Source organism: Colias croceus, chromosome 25 (assembly GCF_905220415.1).
Source record: "Colias croceus chromosome 25, ilColCroc2.1".
Taxonomy (NCBI): domain Eukaryota; kingdom Metazoa; phylum Arthropoda; class Insecta; order Lepidoptera; family Pieridae; genus Colias; species Colias croceus.
In genome coordinates this window covers 4,125,151-4,148,849 of record NC_059561.1, presented here as the reverse complement: position 1 = coordinate 4,148,849, position 23,699 = coordinate 4,125,151, and the positions used below count along the sequence as shown (strand labels likewise).

Below are 23,699 nucleotides of genomic sequence, written 5' to 3'. Positions count from 1 at the left end.
ATCAAGATCCGGCGGTTTCATCAGACTATCTGAAAATAAAACTGCAAACTAACCGCATGTTAGTAATATCCGGGCCTTTGAAATTTGTAACGAGATGTTGGTTTTATAGTGACCACGCTTTAAAGTAGGAAGTTTACTTTTATAGCAAAAAAGATAAATGACTACGAATTGTATGATAGTGAAATCACGTTCTTATAATTTTCTATAACATTTCCATTTCTACAATAATTCGGTTACACACATACAAAATGTCTTAAGTTATTTTCTATTAAAGAAATTGACGCTTGTAATAAGTATACTTTTATCCCCAGGAAGATAGGATATAAATATGATAGATAGAATAAAATAGGCTTTAAAATACTGAGTCATAAAAATACAGGCGTAAATAAAGGCGAAAAATAGGATTCTAAGAAAATTCGTACAATTAACTGCGAGACCATACTTCCCCAGACATTTTCGGAATTTTTTCATTATAGTACTTTCTATACGAATGTTACAAAAATATCAACTTTCTTTTTTATTAATAAAAGGTCTCGTAACAATAAAACCCACAGATACCCTACATTCGTAGTTTTAGTACCTCGTGAGTTAGATGCGAGGAGTATTTGATATGCAATTTGTTGCTTTTCAATATAAAAATGACGTTTTAACCGAGCCAAGTTTATGCGAATACTTTTTAAGTGTGCTACAATTTTAAAATGATTTTTGGAAGATATAGGAAACTCGTTAAAATTGTAGCCGAGTTACTTTGATGTTGTTTATTCTGGGTATTGCTATGATTGCAGATAGGCGAGCTTTTTTGCACAAATGTAACTCTGTTATAAAATAACATTTTTGTCTTTGATTGATTTTTTTTATTGTCTTCGTTTATAATAAATATAAAGTTAAAAGTAACAGAGCTCCATACAATCCCAATCTATTGCGGATTGGTTATTTGTTGGCAAATACGCCGATTTCTGAACATTTTCCACCAACAGAAGCTTTGAGGATGTTCATAAATGTTTCTTGCTACCGAAACTTGGGTTTGTTATTCAAACCAGGCGACTAATCCACTAAGCTACTGCTGCTCTAAATTATTCCACCTAGTACCTTATAGACTATTGTAGTCCAATGAGCCAAAACAATGCAAATAACTGATATAACAATTCTGTATCCTAATTTATCTTTAATGAATACAATGTTGAATTAAATCGTGCATCCTTGACGAGGATAGTTGCTTTCCCTTTTAATCACTAGGTACATAGTAATAAACAAAGTCGCCTTCTCTGTCCCTATATGTCCCTTTGTATGTTTAAATCTTTAAAACTACACAACGAATTTTGATGCGGTTTTTTTAATAGATAGAGTGATTCAAGAGGAAGGTTTTAGTATATTATTTATTAGGTTTTAGACAAAGCGGGCAAAGCCGCGGGCGGTAAGCTAGTATATTATAACCAGAACACATATTTCCAACATACTCTCAAAATAATTTAGAATATGACCTTCCAACTTCCACTTACATGAAACAATGCATATCTATTCAAACCAGAAAATTAATTAGACAGTTCGTCAGATAGTTTCAAGTCAAATCCCATGAATGGTACTAGAGCATTCGCTCGGTGCAGCACTTCAAAATTGTTTCTAATGAATATTGAATACAACTGCTTTCATAGGATTTGCTTCATTGAAAATGTATCGTTACATGGCCGCTGTAAAACTCTGAGAAATGTAAAAGCTTCTAGCTTGGAGCTTTTCCTTGTCCGCGCTTTTTTATGTGTAGTAAAAGAAAGACAAGATGTAAATGAAAGAAAGATAGTTGAATATGTGTGTTAACTGTTAAATCAGTCAAAAAAATTTCCTTGAATTTAAAGTTACAGATGAAATTCTTAAAGCGTTGTTTTTTGTGGAAACTTTACTTTTTTATATAATCTACGAGGAATGTGTTTTCCTGTTTCTTTTGTTAATCTTTATCGAAACGAGATAAGATGTCACTTTAGTTCTTCAATTTTTTAAAGCTAAAACACCAAATACGGCTCTAAATTATGCCATTAAGCAGACAACAGTTAATTCAATAAACATTGAACCAGGATTTAGCAGACTAATTATAGAATAATATTATTATTCCACTTCATTATAATTTGTTTTATCATCCCGTGTTAATATGTTACACATCATTGATCTAATTAACGCAGTAATTATATGCAACTGATAACTTTTAATGAATACATAACGCGTTAATTAAAATGCGATATGAAATTATAATGCTATATTCATAACTTTGTTTGATCATATTTTGGATTCGATCATAGGTTATAATTATAAAATTGCTGGCGGAATATTTTATGAAATATTATTATAGTGGACGCGGAAATTGCTGAAATGTTTTCGTGGTGGTATTATATACATGGGATTCCTGATTACAAATTAATACCTATATTAGTTATTTACAAAATAAAAGATTAAAATGTTGGGCAAGTTTATAAAAAAAAATATATTTTTCACAGGATATTTCGGACAAATAGCTACGGAAAATTATACATAATATTATAACCAAAGATTACTTCTTGTATCTAAATTTAAAAGAATCCCGGCTCTGGAAATCATATTAAAATGGATTATGATGTTCATCCTTTTAACGTTAAATAACTTAAGTGTAGTAAAAGCGAACTGTAGTCAGTACTCAAACTCAGTAGCTTGAACTAAAGAGATCTCGGAATCTTTACCTTAAAAACTTTTCGCTCCTCGTTAAACTTTTAAATTGAATCCAGGTTTATCAACGTTTCAAGTTTTTAACAATTCATGCATTTTGAAAATTTTAATTTTGACTCAATGCGGCTTTTAAATTGGGCCGTGGAAAATTTTATGCTGACATGTAAGTAGGTAAATTTTAAGCGCCTTTTCATTTTCTAGACGCAAAATTTCATAATTTTCTTTATGTACTTTTTTCTTATATTTATTTATTATGTTATTTTATAGCATTTATTCTAATAGGGTTAACAAGATGGATTTATAAAAAAAACATTTTTGTATATTTATTTAAATTTAATTGTAATAATAGGTATGCATTCATTCCTTAAACTAAATTGATATAAACGTAAAAACTGTGTCTTCTACTATTAATATTATTACGCTAAAAATGCATTAGAACTAAACGCAGGTATAATTCGGAATCAAAAATATTATTAAGGTAACTACGAAATAGGCAGTGTTGTGAAATTATTAAAGTAAGGCTAGTAATTAAATTATTTTTTATAAAAATAATATATTCTATTATTTGTTTAATTAAAATTTTTCTCTTATGTCTCTATATTATCTCTGTTACTTAGAACCTTATTAAAATATATTATCCTAATGCTTACATTCTACTATATTTTGTAAAAAGCATAAGTATGAAGTCAATTAAAAGTTCATACTTGCGCTATTCACAATGTTATTTATTTGTACTCCGAACATAGCCTTTAAAATTTTTGAAAAATCGAAGATAACTTCTGAGCAAAACTTGCAAACGCAATATTGCATCAAACATTTTCGCAGGCGCATTTAATTACCAAAACTTGCATATATGACATTCTATCGTTCAGAGCACAAAATAGTAAAGCATTTAGCATCTTGATAAATCTGGTAGGCTCTTCTCTTTGCAATATGCGTAGGAGGATGGCCAGGCTTTGAAACCGACACGATCGTAAATACGTTTTGCACATCTCACGTCGTCGGCCAAGTCCTCGTTGAGAAGGTCTGGAACATACACAATATCAAATAAACCTTTACATTGTATGTTTGGACAAAAAATGTAGATATGAATGTATGTATAATACTTTTGGTTTGTTTCAAAATTCTGTAAAGTTTACTGATGTCATAGGAGTATGGTTCATGCAGTTAAATTATATAATATATAAATAGACAAATAAATAAATCGATGCCTCGAAAAACAATGGAATTTTTTAAATACTTTGCAGTTAATAATTTATCAAAGAAAATTGTTGGTGTACGTGGCGTGGGTTAAGTAAGAGTGGCGTAAAGTATAAAGCATATTGTTTTTGGCAAAAGTTTGTTTATTTTCCAAATTTATTATAAAATGAATGAATACAGACACTCGGAGGCCGATGCGGATGCAAGCTCGATTGTGATATAATGTAATTTGACAAGTAAATAATGCAGATATGAATTTGAGGAAAATTAAGTATAGGAAAATAGAGCACGCTATAGTGCATAATATAGTTCATTTTATACTCAACCAAACCGTGAATTACACGTTAAATTATTAGAAGCATTATGTTGAAAATATAAAACAAGAGATGTTAAAAGCATTGCCGGTGCAGAGGTAGTGTTAAACACAATTAGTTAGAAAGCGTCTAATAAGTTTATAGCACCTTCACACTTCATACTACAGTTGCCCCCCTTTCTCCCCTTTTTGCACCAATCCTTGTTGTTTATCTGAAATATGACGGAGTTTTGCTTTAATTTTAACACATTAGTTTTCGGTTAGCTATATGAGCATCATTTGGAAAAAGACAATATTGTTACTACTTAAATTGTAATATTGAACTATGTTATACTTTTTTCTATGATCCATATATCTGTTGACTCTAACGCAGATTATGCGTATGGCAAACTTTAAAAATGTTAAAACGTGTAGGATGAATGTTTATTTTAATTATTACCGAATCTAAATTATTATATAATTTGTATTGGGTACAATCTACATACCTACTAATAATAAATCATATGTAACGTGGAATCAACGCAACATCAAATCAGGCTATTTTATTTAGTGTTAAGGAACGTTTCGTTCAATTCAGGCTTCTCTAGTCTCACTCTTTCCACATTGAAATAAGTGATAACAGTGAAAATGTTTAAACCTGAAAATGGAGTGCAATATAAAATTGTAAAATCCCCATCTATAATGGTGACATTTATTCGACGTCTGGCCTGTCTATTCCACGCCCGCTGTATTCCACGCGTCACTCTATAGGATTCTCTAGCAATTGAATTTTTTGAAAATATTGGCCTCCTATTTTTGTTTAAGCTTATTTCGTTCGAAATGTTATTTTCTTTTGTTCCAGAGTTATAAGAGTTTGTAATTGGTTTCGTATTGGTTTGTTTTACGCAAGTCAAATGGTATTTGTTGTATTAAAGGCAATCAGGTATACACATTACACATTATTTTTTTTTAATCTACCGTTAAGGTAACATCTTGAATTTTTGTAGAGAATATCTATATTATATTTTAAGACGTTCCATACGACGCAATTACGTGTAAAACTATGAAAAGCTTTTAACAAGGTGTATCAATTACCTGCCTTGTTCTACTGATGCATATAATATGTATATTGTATACGTATAACATTAACAGGGTTATGTTTTTTGCTTTTTATTAAAACACTGTGCCGCGCGGCTACATCCGCATTGATCCGCTCCTGTTGGTCTTAGGGTGATGAATGATGATATATAGCCTTCCTCGATAAATGGGCTATCTACACAGAAAGAATTTCAAATTTCAAATCGGACCAGTAGTTCCTGAGATTAGCGCGTTCAAAACAAACAAACAAACAAAGTCTTCAGCGTTATACTATTAGTATAGATCATAGTGCTAACTGCTAGGCACTTACGTGCTATCTTCATTTTGTATTCTATAAAACTGACTTGTGCAAACTAGACATATTTTAACAATCGTTTAATAATTTATTCACATAACACTAATCAATTATCAAACCATAATTACATTGAGACCAATTTGATTTAAATCTGCAATTCTGTCGCATTGGTGATCAGGGATGTCAATTGCTAATTTTTAAGTTTTTAAGCATAATTTTCACGTGTTTTGTTTATATGCCTTAAAATTGTGTTGTCTACTTATAACTGTCTCTATTCTTCTATTGTAAAAAATCTGTTATTAGTCATGATGTTTAAGTTGGAAGAAAAGGTTTAAACCAGTGTTATAATTCATACAGCTATAATTTTATGATGTTACGTTCAAATGTTGCACAACTCATGACTTTAAGCTTCGTGGTAAAATATTTTTATGATTTGCCGATACTGCAGCTTGTCACCATTTACGAAAAAATTAAGTATAACTGTAACCTGTCATTCAAAAACACTCTATCTTTCTGTATGTGTGTTCGAAAACACCAAAAAAAAAATACAATCATTCTGGTATACTTATATTTTAGAAAAAAAATATACACACTGAAACTTCTTGTAGGCAACCCTAATATGTACCTGGTACTCAATAGTTATTAATTTAATATCAAAATACTGTAGGCATTCATTGTGAATAGGGTTGGACCTTTTGTTGATATTAATAGATGAATATTAGTAATAAACCGAATGTACTCTGAATAACATAAAGGCTGCATAATTGATGTTTGGTTAAGCGATTAAATTCGTATAATAAGTCATTGTTTACGCATTATTTATGTGTATTAGTTTACGAATTTATTGTGATTTACAATACAATAAATTTTGCACTGTAAAACTTTCATCTTCTAGGCTACTGTCGTATGTCGATATTAACCATTCGTTCTGTCTTAAAAAAAATATACTATTACAGAAAAATAATGTCTCTACATAATTTTAATTTACCAAGATAGGTCCAATTAGGTACTCTATCTTTCATTTTTGTTAAAGAGTATCTACATAACCTCTCAATTATAAGATCACCAATTAAGTAGTTCATAATATTATAATTCAGAGATCGAAAACCTCAGGGTACCTACGACAAATTTGAAAACTACCTTTGACGATTAATATTTTGGATGGGGTAAAGATAGATTCTCAAAGGCAGACCACTTACACATTGTCAATCGGTCATAATACATACATATAGTATGAACGTTCAAAGTCTGGAATGCAATGGAATTTTCGAGAACGTCCATGCATAAGATTTGTAGCGAATTTTGTACCTAGAGTAGGCCGTTCGTACAAGTTACTTTTAATATCGATACAAAGTTGAAATGTAAAATGTAGATAATTTATGTATAATAGACTATATTTGTGGTGACAAGAGTGCTAAAAATGAATCATAGCTAAAAAAAATAATACTTTATGTCTAATAATGTAAAAAAGTGTTTTAGCGGTCACGTAGGATTGGAATCGTGAAGGCGTATAGAATTTAGAATTAAAATTTACAGTAAGTAATTCATATTTTAACTTTTAATTGTTGTTTTCCTACAAAATACATTAATTGTTGTTTTCCTACAAAATACATTAATTAATTGTTGTTTTCATACATACATTCTGTAAATATAACAGTTCGCCCCAGCGACTCGCTAATAACAACGAAAAAAACGTGCTCAATTTAGTGTGACTAAACGACACAAATTACCAACATATTCCCAAAGCAATAAATACACTCTTCACAAATCTGCTGGCATTGCAAAAATTACAATCGTTTATTAAATCACCCGGCCACAATATTAATCGTGTGACCGCACAGTATTGCATTATTTTGGTTTGTCATTGTAGTGAAGAGAGGTGCAACTGACTTGTAGTCAACCGACTTCAAAAAAGGAGGTCCCAATTCGAATGTATTTGAGTATGTTATCTATATAATACTAAGAGATAAGGGAGTGTGAATCTATTTGAATTATTATTTATTTATTTGTATGGTAGCGCCTTTCGCGTGGGCGCATTTAAATATGGCCCAGTTTAATTTATTGATAATTAATATTTTTAAAACTTATAAATATGGAGAGAAGATTTAAAATAAAAGTATTAAAAATGGCTACAAAATGTGCTACGGTAGTAAGGTAAGGTATCAAATATCAATTGTACATATTGATGAGATGTAGAGATTTTGTTACAGTATATTACGAATGTAGAGTGAATTACTATCTATACCAATATCACTAATCATAAGACATCTTTTTATGGAAGGCTCCGTATTTATCTGTTTCTATTAAACTCGTTATTCTAAATAAGCTCTAATTAATCCCATCGTTAACAACATAATATCTATCGATACACTTACACCATTCGTGTAAAATTCCACACAATTTACGTATTCTAAAAGCGTTTGCTATCTCCATAATCTACCCAATTATTTGATTTGATATTTATAAAACACATTAGCATATAAACTGAACGTATTTGTATGCAAGTCGTACAGTAAAAGCCATTACAACATTTGACCCGTGACGCTTACATACGCACGTCTCCGTACGGGCCGCGATAAAAATGTAAATTTCAGCGACACAGCGCTGCATTTTGTATTTTGTCAGCAAACAAGTTTTTAATTAATTCGCTTATTTATTTGCACTAGTATTGATGGCGATGCGGCGATATTAACCGTGTATTGAGTGCACGCTCTATTCGCGATATGGTTTTCGTATTGTCAACAGAAACTGCTGCGATTGTCGATTTAATCATAATATAATACGGTATTGTATTTTAATTCTCAATTAAAATTTATAAAAAAGGAGATTGACTTAAACTCAAGGACTTTAAGTATCTACAAATATTCTATGAACATGTATACATTGAACATACAATATGATTCCCTACAATGAAATTGTAGAAAATAGAGCGATGATGCAGCAAATAAAAGCGATTGATGAGCGACTTGCTTGAGCCTATATATTTGACGTGCTACCCGAAAAAAGATATCCGCGTAACATGATAAAAATATTTACAGAATTAGATATATTATAATTGTATGTACATAATATGTATTAATAATTTAGGAAACCTCAGTTCACGTATTTCGATCTCCATAGAAACAAGAACAAGCCATCAAATTGCCAAAGGTTCAATGGAATTCCGATCCACAATTAAACATTTCGTCGTTACTAGACAAATTACATTGAATTCTAAAGTGGCTTCGCTTATTGTAGACTAGTAAAGTACTAGTATATGTGAGAAAGCTAGGTTCACTGGAGATTAGCAATCACGCGTGAAAGTATTAGCTCACTACGTTATTTACTGACGCTCTCGGTTACAGTCCACTGCTTCAGCTATAGGGTTGTCGATTTCTTGTAATATATTGAGTATATTGAGGTGTCCGTGGTATTGAAACGTGAAAATAACTTAGTTTGTGTATCTAGTTTTTGCTCTATAGTGTGGTTAAAAATATGTCATTATTGATAAAATAATTTAAGTGTAAGTTAACGTCTACATTATTCAAGTCACTAATCCTGCTTATTTTTTACAAAAGTAAAACTATGAAGGTGGTTTGTAAAATATGATTCTGTCACGAAGGCAATTAATTCTAACAATAATAATATAAAATAACAAATTTGATCAAAATGAATTAACTGTTTATATTACTAATCTAAGTCAACATTTTTCACAATAACATCAATAACAATACATTTGATATAATTTAATTCTTCAAGTTGACAACCCTATCATTGTCCCGTCTGAATTCGTCTACTTCGATTTGTCGATATCGTCTTTAGTGGTTTCAATTTAGTGCTAAGACTTGAGAATCGGGTTTCTGAGTAATAACACGTACGGTGCAATCGCTTACTGAAACTCATTTGCTGCCTTGCAATTAGTAAGCATAGACTTCAATTAAAATTACCTACGCTTTTTAAACTTTAACCGTTTTTCAAGTTTGTTTCCTCTCGATAGTTATTTAGATTGTTCACACTCCTTTAGATGGCTATTTAGATTATACACACACACACACACAAATAAAAGTTCCACCTTTTGTTTTCCTGCAAACTAATCCATTCAGAGCAGAGGAATTACATCTTCATGATAGCCATGAAGACATCAATAAATAATTAGAAAATACTCAATAATTTTAGAAGTATGAAGAAGGCTAATATTTATTGGAAATCATAAACTATTTCTCCTATCCTCTCGTAGCTAAAATTACCCTAAAATATTTTACTTGTTATTTTTGCTTTATTTTATTTTTCCTTTGATTTCAATGGCATCACGTTGTTCTTCATTTTCTTAATTTAAAAAAAATATGTCTTAGCTAATTAGCTACACTACCAACATCATTATGCGTCATGCATAGAGCAATTTCAAATAAATAGTTAAGAGCATGTCCATCTCATTCTCAAGTCTTAAGTCTATACAATCTTCTTCTAAAGAAACATACAAACTAGTTTACATAGACCTATATAACGTATGTGTAAATCAAAGAGTCTTTGTAAACGAGTCGATTGAGATTTCCACGGTGATTGAAACTGTAAGTACGTATCTCTACTGTATTTGTAGCTTACGTAGGATAGTGATGTGCGCAATGTTTGCGGATATCGATAAATATATTTTTTTACTATTGAGTAAGTTTTATATTTTTAAACGATGTGAAACTGAATCTTGTAGCTCAAATAATTTATTAAATAAATTGCTATGCTGTTTTAAACATTTAAAAAAAATGTGTAAATATAACTATTAAAAATATAGTAAATATAAATATAACTACATATTTGAAACCAATTAAATTATAATTCTTTTCCTCAAATTTTGTGATGTTGATTTTATCTAATTCGATATAATATTTATAATAGAAAAAAATACAATTTATTGTGAGACTTTAAAATTGTTTGCTTATAAGAGAGAAATATAAAAATGTGTAATATAATCCCGAAATATTATGTATACTAGCAAAATCACATAGAAAAATATTTATAAATCGAAATCGATATCGATAGAAATAATAAGATCATCACAACACTAGTAAAGTGGTGACGTCGACAAATGATGCTGAATACAGTCGCCTTGAGTTACACAGCGAATCACACCTCAAAATAACCTCTCTATTGGACTATTTTTCACGCGTTTATTGTTTACTTTTAAAGAAAAACACGTATATATCCGTCATTCATTCATACGCATTCTTTATAATGCTCATATTTGACTTATTTATCTAAAATCTAAATTGAGTACAATTTAGGTAAAATAAATACCTATACATCGAATGAGGCGGGACACAGATTTTGAATTTTGATTGGGATAAAATCAATCATCAATAAGGTATATTTTTTTCGTATTTTTTACAGATCAAGTATAATTAGAGAACGCTTGAAAGAATACAGAATTCGCTTGTATATATTTCTAGTGTAAAATATGAATTAGAAAGAAACTCTCAATGACTATTTTAACATTTTTATCTATAAAATTAAGCTAACCAATAGAATTGGCAAAATTTTAACATTTTTCTACAATTAATTACCAAAGCCTTTCATAACATCACAACTAATTGTATACAAATTAATAATTACTCTCAATCAATCCGTGAATTTCGCGCAACACAATTCTAATTCATTTACGGCCATTAACCGTACAAAGCCACAGTGACATAGAGACGTATTAATCTATTAACCACAGTATAATCGTGAGGATATTTTGTTCATATGCCCGGTTCAATGCATTGTCACTTCCGTCCAAATTAACGGTAACGAGCGATGTATTCGTACAATGGTACACTCGGAGTAATCCTTTGACAGTGTCCGGGATTATAATTTCGGTGTTGAATTAGTTATTGCTTATGTGTGTGTTATGTTAAATTGTGGTTGTGTTATGTGTGACTGATTTGACTGATTTCATGTATTTGTGAATATGCCAGTAATTGTGAATTGTTTGAAGTAATATGTGAGTTAAGATGGCTATAAGTTGTTGGTGCACTTATTGGGCATTTAAAATCACATTTTTAATTCTATACGAAAATAGCTGTATTAAGAACATTTTTTTTCGATAAAGAAAACACCAAAGTTTACTTTGTTGGTTAGAGTAGGTACATTTTGGGGAGAGTATATATATTTAATATGATAGAGTATAGTAGAGTAGAGTTGAGTTTGGTAGAGTAAATATATTGATTAAAGATGAACACACACATGAACGTATAAATCTTATAACCACAGATAACTTAATTTATTTTGTAAATTTCAGTTACAACATTACCTATAAAATAAATAAAATGTTTACGATTAAAAAGCACTGAACTTTATATGCTGTCAATAAGATCTATTAAGGCGACCGCTGAAAATCAGTGATGATACACTGAGTGGCTGGCCTAATTGTGTCATACGTATATATTTTAAGTGCTTGTTTATCTCAACTCAATTGTATCTTTCTTTTTTCATATGTCCATAATAAACGTATTTTCATTTCATTTCATTTGCTGACGTTACATTATGTACATTGTAATTTGTACGTAGTCAGGTTGTGATTGTAATTGTGCCATTTATTTTATTGAACTGCGGTCGCTGCTAGATGTCGACCCCTGGTTTAGGTCTGATGCTATTTGCTTAATTGTTCCGTGTCAAATGGGATAGAAATTTCGTATTATTTTATTGGATATTCGTTTGATTACACGTGTTTAAACTTTAAAGGTACTTGTGATGTTTTATTTATGTTATGTAAAATTCAATTTCAATGGATAGGTACGATCTTAATATTCTTTATATTATAAAGGCGAAAGTTTGTAAGTATGGATGTTTGTTACTCTTTCACGTAAAAACTACTGAACCGATTACAATGAAATTTAGCACACATATAGAGGGTAACTTGGGTTAACACATAGGATAGTTTTTATCCCGGAAATCCCACGGGAACGGGAACTATGCGGGTTTTCCTTTGCAAACGCGGGCGAAGCCGCGGGCGGAAATCTAGTATTGTTATATTTCTGCTACGTATATTTGAAATACTTTCGTAGAAGCAGGAAAGAGGTTCGTGAGAGTAATATTATTTATATATTTAACTATGCTATATTTATATTTTAAAAGTTCTATGATACTCAAAATATATTTATTATATACTAGCTTCCGCCCGCGACTCCGTCCGCGCGGATGTCGGTCTTCGCGTGGATGGTTTATTTCTCCATTTTGAGTAACTCTGACAATGACATCTTATAAATATCTATTAGACCCAAATACGGCTAGGCCTATAATAATACGCAACGTGTGTTCGCGGTTCTACAGAACAACGTCTATGGATAAAACTGAAAAATTAAGATTAATTTTTTTCTGCGTATTTTTCCAGGATAAAAAGTATCCTATTTTACGCCCAGGATATTAAGGTATAATTATACCAAGTTTCATCGAAATCGAACCGTTAGTTTTCACGTGAATCGTGATGCCTGAACATATAGACAGACAGACAGACAGACAAAAATTTTTTTAATTACATATTTGGGTTTGGTATCGATCCAGTAACACCCCCTGCTATTTATTTTCAATGTACAGAATTGACCCTTCTACAGATTTATTATATGTATAGATTCAAAATAAAACCTTAAATTATGAATAGCATACGACATCCACGTTCAAAACCCCTATACAAGTTAAAATTAATAATTCACTGTTTGAACAGGCCTAAAACTAACCGTGCCATAGTTTATGAGCCAAAATCATAAAGTACTCAATTTCACGATAGTCAATAATCTATGTTTGTGCAATAAATATTTAGTTATCTAACCTGCGGTTATCATTTTCCATCGTTTGAGTGATTAGCGAACGAATCACGCGTATTATTTGTATCAGTTTATGCCTCGTTTACGAACTAAACGCTAATATTTAATCTTAGGTTACCTTCTTATAGTTTGATTGTATTTAGTATTATTACTCTTTGGTGGAAATTTTATTTCAATGGCAATTTGTCTGATATCTCTTTTAGAAATTATTTCTCTCTGAAATAATATAGGTATACTTCTTATATATATATATATATAACTTCTTATCTTATATATATATATAAAACTACTGAACCAATTTTCATGAAATTTGGTATGGAGATATTTTGATACCCGAGAAAGGACATAGGCTACTTTTTATCCCGGGAAAATGACGCAATCCCGGAAATCCCATGTGAACGGGAACTATGCGGGTTTTTCTTTGACTGCGCGGTCGAAGCCGCGGCTGGAAACCTAGTCAACTATAAATACATATTATTCAAATAGTAAAGTCTAAATTTTCTTCCAAACTTATTCATGTCTCAACAGCGCACTTCTTGAGCGGAACATAACACGTAAGCTTAGTAAAGTAAAAACTGTTATCTTGGGATCAACGGAGGTTGAAGTTTGAGCACCATTTAGCTAAGAATTACAATAAGTTTCTATTATACTGCGCTGCATCAGGATTTTCACTATACTTGCATTGTTTTAAAAGACATGTTGCAAATTTTATGGATAATATCTTTATGTTATCGATTCCTTTTTGGAAAACTACTGGTAGTTATGATTAGGCTTACTATACCTGATGACAGATAACAGGTTCATTAAATATTACAAGTAGAAGAAGTATGTTAATGACACTTCTAAAGATTACCTATGTCACAGTAAAATTTTAAAAGCCGATGTATTACAATTTTCTGTTAACTCATTCGTCAGATTTTTCTCGGAATCGATTGTTAACGGAGTTTACCATTTTACAGTGACATACCTATATTATTATATATTTAAAGACATTAAGAGTTAAATTGTGGTAATATAGAAGTAAATCTATACTAATATTATAAAGCTGAAGAGTTTGTTTGTTTGAACGCGCTAATCTCGGGAACTACTAGTCCGATTTGAAAAATTCTTACGGTGTTAGATAGCCCATTTATCGAGGAAGGCTATAGGCTATGTATCATCTCGTTAAGACTAACAGGAGCAGAGCACTGCGGGTAAAACCGCGGAGCACAGCTAGTAAGAAAATATAATACCAGTTCCAGTAACAACATACGTGTAAACGTACATCGTATGTTAATGACGGTTTAATATATTACTCGATACGCATTCAGCTACCATCACTCTTAATGATATAAGGATCGCGTAATCGCTGAAGTTATCCCTTGGAAATTTGTCGCAAATTAGCATTTATATAACGGTTATGAAGTTCACTTTTGAGATTATTATTTTGTTCTGAAGTTATGTTTCGATGCTGTGAATGTTGTTAATTATATTTTTGATTGAATTTAACAATTTTTGTAATAATACATAATAATATTTGTGTTACCCATTCTAATTATTGTTATTTAGATTGGAGAAAAAAGAAAATTAACGATTTATACCTACTTAAGCGTAACTTAGTGTTAACATTGTTATCAAAAGGATTAAAATTTGTATTATAATGTATTAAAGCAGTTTAAATTCAAATAAAAATTGCGTTACATACAAACGTTTTTTAAAAGTATCTTTTTATTCATAATTCAAAGATTCATCCGTTATGAAATATAATATTGTATTTAACTAATAATATAAAGCAAAACATAATTCACCAACCAAACAATAGAAATAAATCAACTACAATTAACACTATTTACAATAACATAATTCACGTCCATATAACATGACCAAAGCCGAACGTGATGGCAACTGGACAATTTTACGCCATTATTCTATATCAATTGTATGCAATCAGACGGCTGTAATCTATCATTAATATGTAAATACGTATGTTTGTGCACAATTGAGGTGGGATATGCTCTACCTTAGTTTGACTATTGGTATTGAAATTACAGTCTGATTCGGTCCGCACAATCGTATTGTGTGCGTAATAAGTGTACAATTAGGTGTTAAAATGTATGAATGGGTTCTTCTAATTGTCTAAATTTAATCGAATATATTAAAAAAGGGCACGGTTGTTACGAATCTTGTCTGTAACTCAAACACTACTTTATTGGTTATAATTTTTTATGAATAGAGGAAGTGGATTTTAATGCCGTTTACTATAATGTTTATGGGTATTATGTGCACGAAGCAGGCTTCAGTTATGGCTATAAGTATTGACTTTTGGTCTTATATAAAAGAATAAACCCCTTATGCGTGATGAACCTATTTACTGAGGCCAATGAAAATCTGTAGGCGAAAACAATGAATCGTAAATAAGTCATAGTGAAATTAATAAACTAGTAATAAGTAATATATGGGCAATAAAAATGATTTTGATTACATTTTCTGTTTTTCAAATACTTTAAACTACACTGACACTGAAAAAGTGTCTATATCCATCATCTAAATGACTGGCTATAACAAGATGTCGGTTGAACCTCGATTTTCCATTATTTCAGCTTTTACGACGGCGCATTAATTTCTATTATTATTCGTGATATGTCATTAGGAGCTTAGTGGTAATGCTAAATTAATGCCTCGTAAGACGAAGCGATTCCGACAAGATGTGAATTTATTAACGTTTGCGTAAAACAATTATTAAATTTGAGAGCTATATTTGGGTATTCAATATTTTCAGTGTATAAGCATTATTGAAGGAACAGTGAAAGTTTTTATTTTTGTAAAAACTTTGTTCGTTCTTTTTACCGCTTTTAATATCTTCCATTATTTTAATTTAGAGACATTGCGTAGTAGAATATATTTAACCTGCGAAATTATAGTAATATTTTTGTGACCGAATTATAAAAATAATATTTTTAATTTTAAGTTTTGTTATATACAGATTTCATGTGATCTTAATAAATAGTAATGTACGTAAAGTAACGTCTTGTCTCCGATTTTGTAAAAAATTGCGTAAAAATTTAACCTCATCATTTAATACACGATACATATTTACATACCTACCTCCCACTTGCCTGTAAAATGATATGGGCCTTCGAACTTACTTGAAAAAGACCGTAACTGCTGTAGGAGTTATTGTGGTTCGTAAGTTTGTCCGTTTGTCTTCCACTCGCATGCTCGATTAGACACACCCCTGTAAGAAAAGAAAAACAGTTATTAGGTTACGTAGTAATTTGGTCGCGGAAGAATTCTAACCAACACCCGCGGCCCCATCATTAAAGCGGCTCGACGGAACACAGTGGGGTTTTAGTCGGTAAGAATCCGACATAACCCACGGCTCCTTCCCCGGGGACCGTGGGTATCTTTGGAAGATTTCCCCACTATAAAAAAAGGTTACGTAATTTTTTTCACATCTATAGAGGAAATAAACGTAAACGTATTCTTATGATAATATTAACAGAAGAGAATAATTACAGAAAATACTGTTATATACCTAGCTGAGCGTAACAATAGCATATCACCTTTTTAGATGGACAAAACAGGACCTTAAAAATAATCAAAATATATTTTACGACCATTAAACGTATTGAAATCACACCTAAAAAACTCGACTAAAGACTATAGTAAAAAATATTTCTACAAGCAATTAAATAATTGTTATTTATGCAATATTCATTCATAACTTATATTCACATATACGGTCATCTCACATGAGCTCACTATCTTAGTCCCAATGCGATTCTTAATTAACATGATACGACTTAAACGCGGTAATATGAATTGAAATTAATTCCGATTTCTGTGTCCCTGTACATTGTCAATTAAACCCGTTTCCTGACAATTTTAAACTTAAATGAAAGGATCCAAAATGTTTTGCCTGAGCGCCCCTTTTTATGCTAATAAGTGCTTGCCGCGGAGTTTGCTGGTATCACTTGTTAAGGACAATTCGTACAGTTTACTTATTCCATTTGTGATATTTATTTAAGAATGTTGTGACTACAGAAAAGAAGTAGGGATGAATAATTATCATGATATATTTCAATGCAATACGTTGAACGTTCTATGAGAAATATGTTTTCCCAAATGATAAATATCTACTTACGTTTTCTCTTTGTGGTGATTAAGATGCTTATGAGATAAGAATAAGATCGATTAATGTAACCTATCAATCGAGTTATCTTTTGAAGTTTTAAATATCGGTAAAATGTCAGTGAAATTTTAAATATCGGTAAAATATCAGTGAAATTTTAAATATCGGTAAAATTTTTAAAATAATTTTGCTGGTGATACGACCAGCAAAATTAATGACAATACCTAGAATAATTTTATATATATTTGCTTAGTGTTACATCACTTAAAAATGCTTGCAATGTTTAGACATTGTTTTAATATACCTAATCCCTTTAATACGACGCCTCTCGTGTGATACCACGGCTGGTAATTCTAATAATGGCATAGTTAATAGGATATGCAGATACCTATGTCAAAGCTTTCCTACAATATTCACAATCAGAATGGTAATACTGAACTGCAACATAGTCGAGTTTGTCAATATTAATGTAAGATATTAATTCACGTCTGGTTAGACTGTTAATTGAATTTCCGAACTCAAACAATTATTATAATATTTGCCATATAATAATATTCTATTAGGTAAAATGGATTAGTGTTATTTAGTTAAAGTTGGATAATTGTTATTGCTTTTAAGTATGTTTCTATGGTTATTAATATTAGGCTGTATCTTTTAATTAAGTGTTGTAAAGTGTTTGTGTAATACAACTTGTAGTCTTCTGTGTTTGTAATGTACTTCAAAATATACTTGAAATAAAAAAAATTCAATCTATACTAATATTATAAAGCTGAAGAGTTTGTTTGTTCGTTCGTTTGTTTGTTTGAACGCGTTAATCTCGGGAACTATTGGTCCGCTTTGAAAAATTCTTTCGGTGTTTGATAGCTCATTTATCGAGGAAGGCTATAGGCTATATTTCATCACGCTACGACCAACAACAGTGGAGCCACGGGGGTGAAACCGCGCGGAGCAGCTAGTCAAGAAATAAAAAGGAAGGCAGTAGGTTCTTACTAATGGTGTCAGAACAAAATACACACAATATGAAATAGTAACAAAATATAAAACAGTTCAATAAATAAAATATTACGTAATACTTGCTTTACAAAATAGGACTAGAGTATTTGCAGTCTTCGCAATCGAGCGAAGTGAATAATTTTCAGCGAGATTTAAACCTTGTAAAGAAGTCTGAAGAATGTTGGATGCACTACAATTTGTGTGAGTAAATCTTTCTGTATTTACTGGACAAGTTCTAGAATTTACGTGACATTTTTTAGAAATACATATATGTAAGTAAAGTATTCAATATCTGGTAAATTCTTATTGCGGATTATACTCAAATACTGCATTGAATATCATATTTAAGTTATGGTTTATATACATTAGAAAATCATTAGTATCTTTTTAAAAAAGTGCTTCACCTATTTATTAACAATAAGAGAACAGAACCATTTTTATGTAAATTGAAACAAATATGTATTTTAAAATGATAGCGTATACAATGTTATATTTATATTATTTGTCATAAATCTGCGGCAAAGATTTTATGTATCGAATTTAATATATCGTTACATAATCCTACACGACGCAAATATATCCTACAGTTAACAAAGGCCAGGTAAAGCTTTTCAAAGTTTGAAGGCGTTATTATGGTATAAGTTAAACGCGTGTTCCCAACTTATATATTGATACACTAAAGGCAATTGAATAGTTGGCCTTGCTTCTGGCACTAAATACGATATTCGGTGTTTAATAATTGACATAATATACCTCTAGTCTGAAGTGTTGGAGAGTAGAGACTTGTCCTGTAGGTTGTGAATAATAAATGTGGCGGGAAATATTGAATTATATTTTGTTAAATTCTTTCATTAGTTATTAGTATTTTAATACAATTAAGTAAATTTCAAAGAACTTTGCATGATGTTTTTTGGCCCTTTAGAATATTTTTGTAAGCTCTATCTCCGAAATGTTATCTCTTCATTTGTGAGATAGCAACTACAGAAACTATTCAAAGTGTCTATACCGCTAAAATTATTTCCTTCTTTTGTGCGAAACTACTTTTAACTATTGATATTTTAATACACATAACTAATTACTTACAATTGGGTATCAAAGTCCTCGGGAAGTTGTATCGCAGTAGTTCCCGCGATAGCTGACATCTTGTAAACGTCCGCTTGTGACCATGGGCACTATAGACCAAAGCGATGATGATGATGAGAAGGATCTCCGTGTGCCGCCGCATTTTGGTGCCTAAAATAATAGTTTTATTCCATTTGGTGTTTTTGGTTATTGATAAGTTTTATAAGAAGTAGGAGTAAAATTTATCTAGCGTCTTACTATCCCTGTCACTACATAGTATAAAGAAAGTTACTTTCTCTGTCCCTATGTCCCTTTGTATGCTTAAATCTTTCAAACTACGCAACGGATTTTGATGCGTTTTTTTTAATAGATAGAGTGATTCAAGAGGAATTTTTTAGTATATAATTTATTAGGTTTTAGTCAAAGCGGGCGAAGCCGCGGGCGGTAAGCTAGTATATTATATATTATTAGATCTAAGGGAGGGAGAACAGTGCGAGTACGTGTAAAGGATAAGATTTATCGTCAACTACAATTATTTTATTTTGTTTCTATAAATGCATAAAATTCAGTTGCAAGACAACTCTTATGCATACAGTTTGCTGGTATGAGCAACCTATGATTATATTCATACAATAAATTAAAAAATAGTAGATATTAGTTTTTATTTATCTACGTTTAACAAATAAGCTCTCTCAGGCTCTCTCAGGCTCTCAAATCTATTATTTTCATACATGCAAAATCCTTACGCAAGGCTAGTCACAAACAATAACTCGTAATAAACACATACAAATTAATACAGATCTACATTGTCACCGCCACGTCACCAGTATTGTTGAAATAATGAAAATCCTTGTTGGAGATGCAAAAACTTGAAACTCAATTAAACAGCGAATCAGTGACGGCCAGTGCAAACTTCAACAGCGAAATTGTCGCACGCAATTCACACCTCTATAAATTACGAAATACATCTCAAAATAGCTGGCCACAATTGTTCTCGCAAACTGAGAATACGCAAGCTGTTTATGCATTTCTCATTTTGTCGTTGAAAACAAAAGATTTGCACAAATGTGGTTACTATTGAGCGTGATTAGAAATTGAGCTTCAAAATCAATTCAAATCAAAAGTATTTTTAATTTTAAGTAGCCTTCCATCTGCTGCTTGGCCCGCTTTGCCTAAAACTTAATAAATTATGTGCTAAAACCATCCTCTTAAGTCTTAAATCACTCTATCTATTTAAAAAACCGCATCAATATCCGTTGCGTAGTTTGAAAGCTAATTATTATTATTCATACAGGCGACTCTATGTCGGGATATAGAGCAAAGAAAGCGACTTTGTTATACTATGTAGTGATGATACGATATACCATAATTAATAATGAAAAGATTTGAGTACGGTATTTCTACTTGAAATTCATTCGATAAAGCTCTTTACTGTGTTCTATGGAAATTAAATGACCTTTGAACGTAGGTACTTTAAGTTATACTGTCGTTTCCATAGTACCCCAGCGTGACCCAATTTGTGGCAGATTGAACTGAGTTATAGAACTACACATATTCGATTCGATTTGAAAAAAAAATAGTAATGTAACAAAAGGGAATCGATTAGGTTGGTAGCTTATTTATATTTTGTTGAAGTAAAAGAATAGGTTGACTATTTCTGCAAAAAGAATATCATGTCCCTGGATTTTGTTTTATTTCAAAAAGAAAATAGATTGAACTACACTTATTTCGACGTTAAATAATAATTAATAGATAGGTAATAATTTAATAAAAAAAATCTAAGGATAGAAACTTAGTAGCCTTAGTAGATAGGAATTTAGCCTTAGTAGATTATTAATATTTTGTCGAAGTAAAGGAACTCTAAGGTTGACGATATCTGCAAAAAGAGTTAGTCTCTGGAATATTAATTCTTGTAAAGGAAGAAAGTACCTAAATACCTGTACCATTTGAGTCTTTAGCGGAATGAAAATTGAAGATTTTATACCGTTAGTTTCCAGGCTTAATTACAAGTGGATTTAATAGGATTTTAATGAAATTCTTATCCACTCACTAGATGGAGCTACAAGAAATTGCAAATTTTATTCAGTAATTGTTTAAAATGATACTAATTCTAAAATACTAGGATATAGTTATGTTACAATATAATTAGTAGAGAGTATTATCGATTATATATTACGTTATCTTTTATTATTAGAGATGTATAGGTATTGTTGAATGCTTGTAACGAATAAAATCAAAAAGGACTAGACCAATTATTTTAAAAATACTTTACCCAACAGAAACTAATATTATTTATTACGATAAACCATGGAAAATTGTATAATCAAGGCGACTTATAGTCCTGCCATTACGGCAATAAGGCAAAAAATACCATAAAAGTAAAAACAGAGGGACTAGAATTAAATGAAAATGACATTACCGCCAATCAGGCACATAAGATTAAACTTTTATAACGGCTTGTAAAATTCAACGTAAACGTTACAACGCGCAACGTAAAGAACGTTTTTGTTTGCCGATTCAAGCATCTGTTTGCCTTTGAAAATGAATCTATTGTATTAATTAACCGATTTTATACTATACTACATACTTTATAAACCGCATGTTTATGTACACTTAATCATTGATTGCAAACAGATCTTACGTATAAATAAAGTTATCAAGAATATTCAAGCTTCTTAATCGCGATTCACACCAATTTAATTTCATGTAGTAGGTAGGGAGTTGATGTTAATATGATTTATAAATATGAAGTCTGGTTGGTTATAGGATTATAATATATTAATTAATGATGTCGTTTACTTGTGTTTATCAAATTATGTAACTATTTGATATTGAAGTTAACTAAACTTATAAAATCTATAATTTTCACAGACTGATTAAACATGAATTTCCTGGCAATTTTTTAAAGTTTAAGAGTTTATTTTTTTTAAGTTTTTTAATTTTTTTAAGTTTTTTTTAAATAGTCTCAAAATTAGTAGCCAATGCAGCGTATTCAATAAAATATTTCCTAGTATAATACCTACACATACGTATGTACGTAATTTTAAAATATTTTAATGGATTTTTTAACCATCACAATAAAAAATAAAAAAAATGCGCAAGCCACCAAAATATTTTTTTTACTTAAGGTAATTTTTTTTACTTAAGGAATTTTTTTTTCAAAGTAGGTTAAAAAAATATATTTACCAAGTGTAGTGCGGTTACCGTCGAGATGCAAGTGCAAGTAACTGAGTGCAGGATGGCTATTATCAATTTAGGCAATTGTACGCATTGCGTGCGATGTTAAGGGGAGGCGATTTCTTTATTATTTTTGAAGAACAGTTTTTTCTACCCGTGAAGTAAATATTGAAGGTTGTACCCGGGAAGTAAATATTCTAGAACAATTTTCCCCTGCAGACGAACCCACGGTAAAAATCAAGTAGGTACTTATTTATATAGCTCATATGAGATTCCGATGAACAAATGAACATTGCTGTTATGTTTCATGCAAATATGTACGTTTGTAACAAATTGTCGTTACAATCATGCTTAAATACAAATCTTTCCTCTAATATTAGTATAAATATATCGGAGTAGTTAAAAATGCCACGGAATAGTTAACGTTATTAGATGAATTTAATTTTTCCCATGCCAATTTATTTAAAGGCGATGCATAGGACTGAGGTACTTTTAATTCTATACTAATATTATAAATCTGAAGAGTTTGTTTGTTTGAATGCGCTAATCTCGGGAACTACTAGTCCGATTTGAAAAATTCTTTCGGTGTTAGATAGCTCATTAATCGAGGAAGGTATAGGCTATATATCATCATTCATTATCATCGTGGAGCCACGGGGGTGAAACCGCGCGGAGCAGCTAGTACAGGATAAGAGAATATGTTTCGCAAACTATTAAAAAATGTCCATTGATGGATAAAAGGAACATAAAGTTAGGATAGGTTTAGTTATTTATTGATTGAAATACACAAATACACTATATTGTAAAAAAATATAATGCATTTACATTATACATTTTCGAAGCAATAAACAAAAGCTTAAAAATTAATTGAGTAGGTAAGTACAAACAAAATATGAATTGATAGACGTATATTTCTTTCAAAAACTTTTATCTTCCCTCGAAATATTCATTGTGTCGAAAATCAAAGCAATTTTTAATACCAAGAAATAATATTGACAGGAGCCTTAACAG

General features: G+C 30.8%; 2 protein-coding genes across 2 annotated transcripts in view; one reads left to right on the top strand and one right to left on the bottom strand.

Moving 5' to 3' along the window:
• The window catches only part of LOC123703135 (toll-like receptor 4), a 68,908-nt gene that overhangs the window by 13,831 nt on the left and 31,378 nt on the right, over nt 1-23,699 (top strand). The window lies entirely within an intron of this gene.
• On the bottom strand, nt 3,008-22,750 carry LOC123703140 (lysozyme). The gene is made up of 5 exons (XM_045651043.1): nt 22,698-22,750; nt 19,533-19,682; nt 16,471-16,559; nt 4,350-4,413; nt 3,008-3,714 (listed from the first exon to the last, which is right to left on the bottom strand). Exons 2-5 carry the CDS (start codon nt 19,672-19,674, stop codon nt 3,581-3,583), a joined length of 429 nt encoding a protein of 142 aa, XP_045506999.1. The 5' UTR covers nt 19,675-19,682; nt 22,698-22,750; the 3' UTR covers nt 3,008-3,580.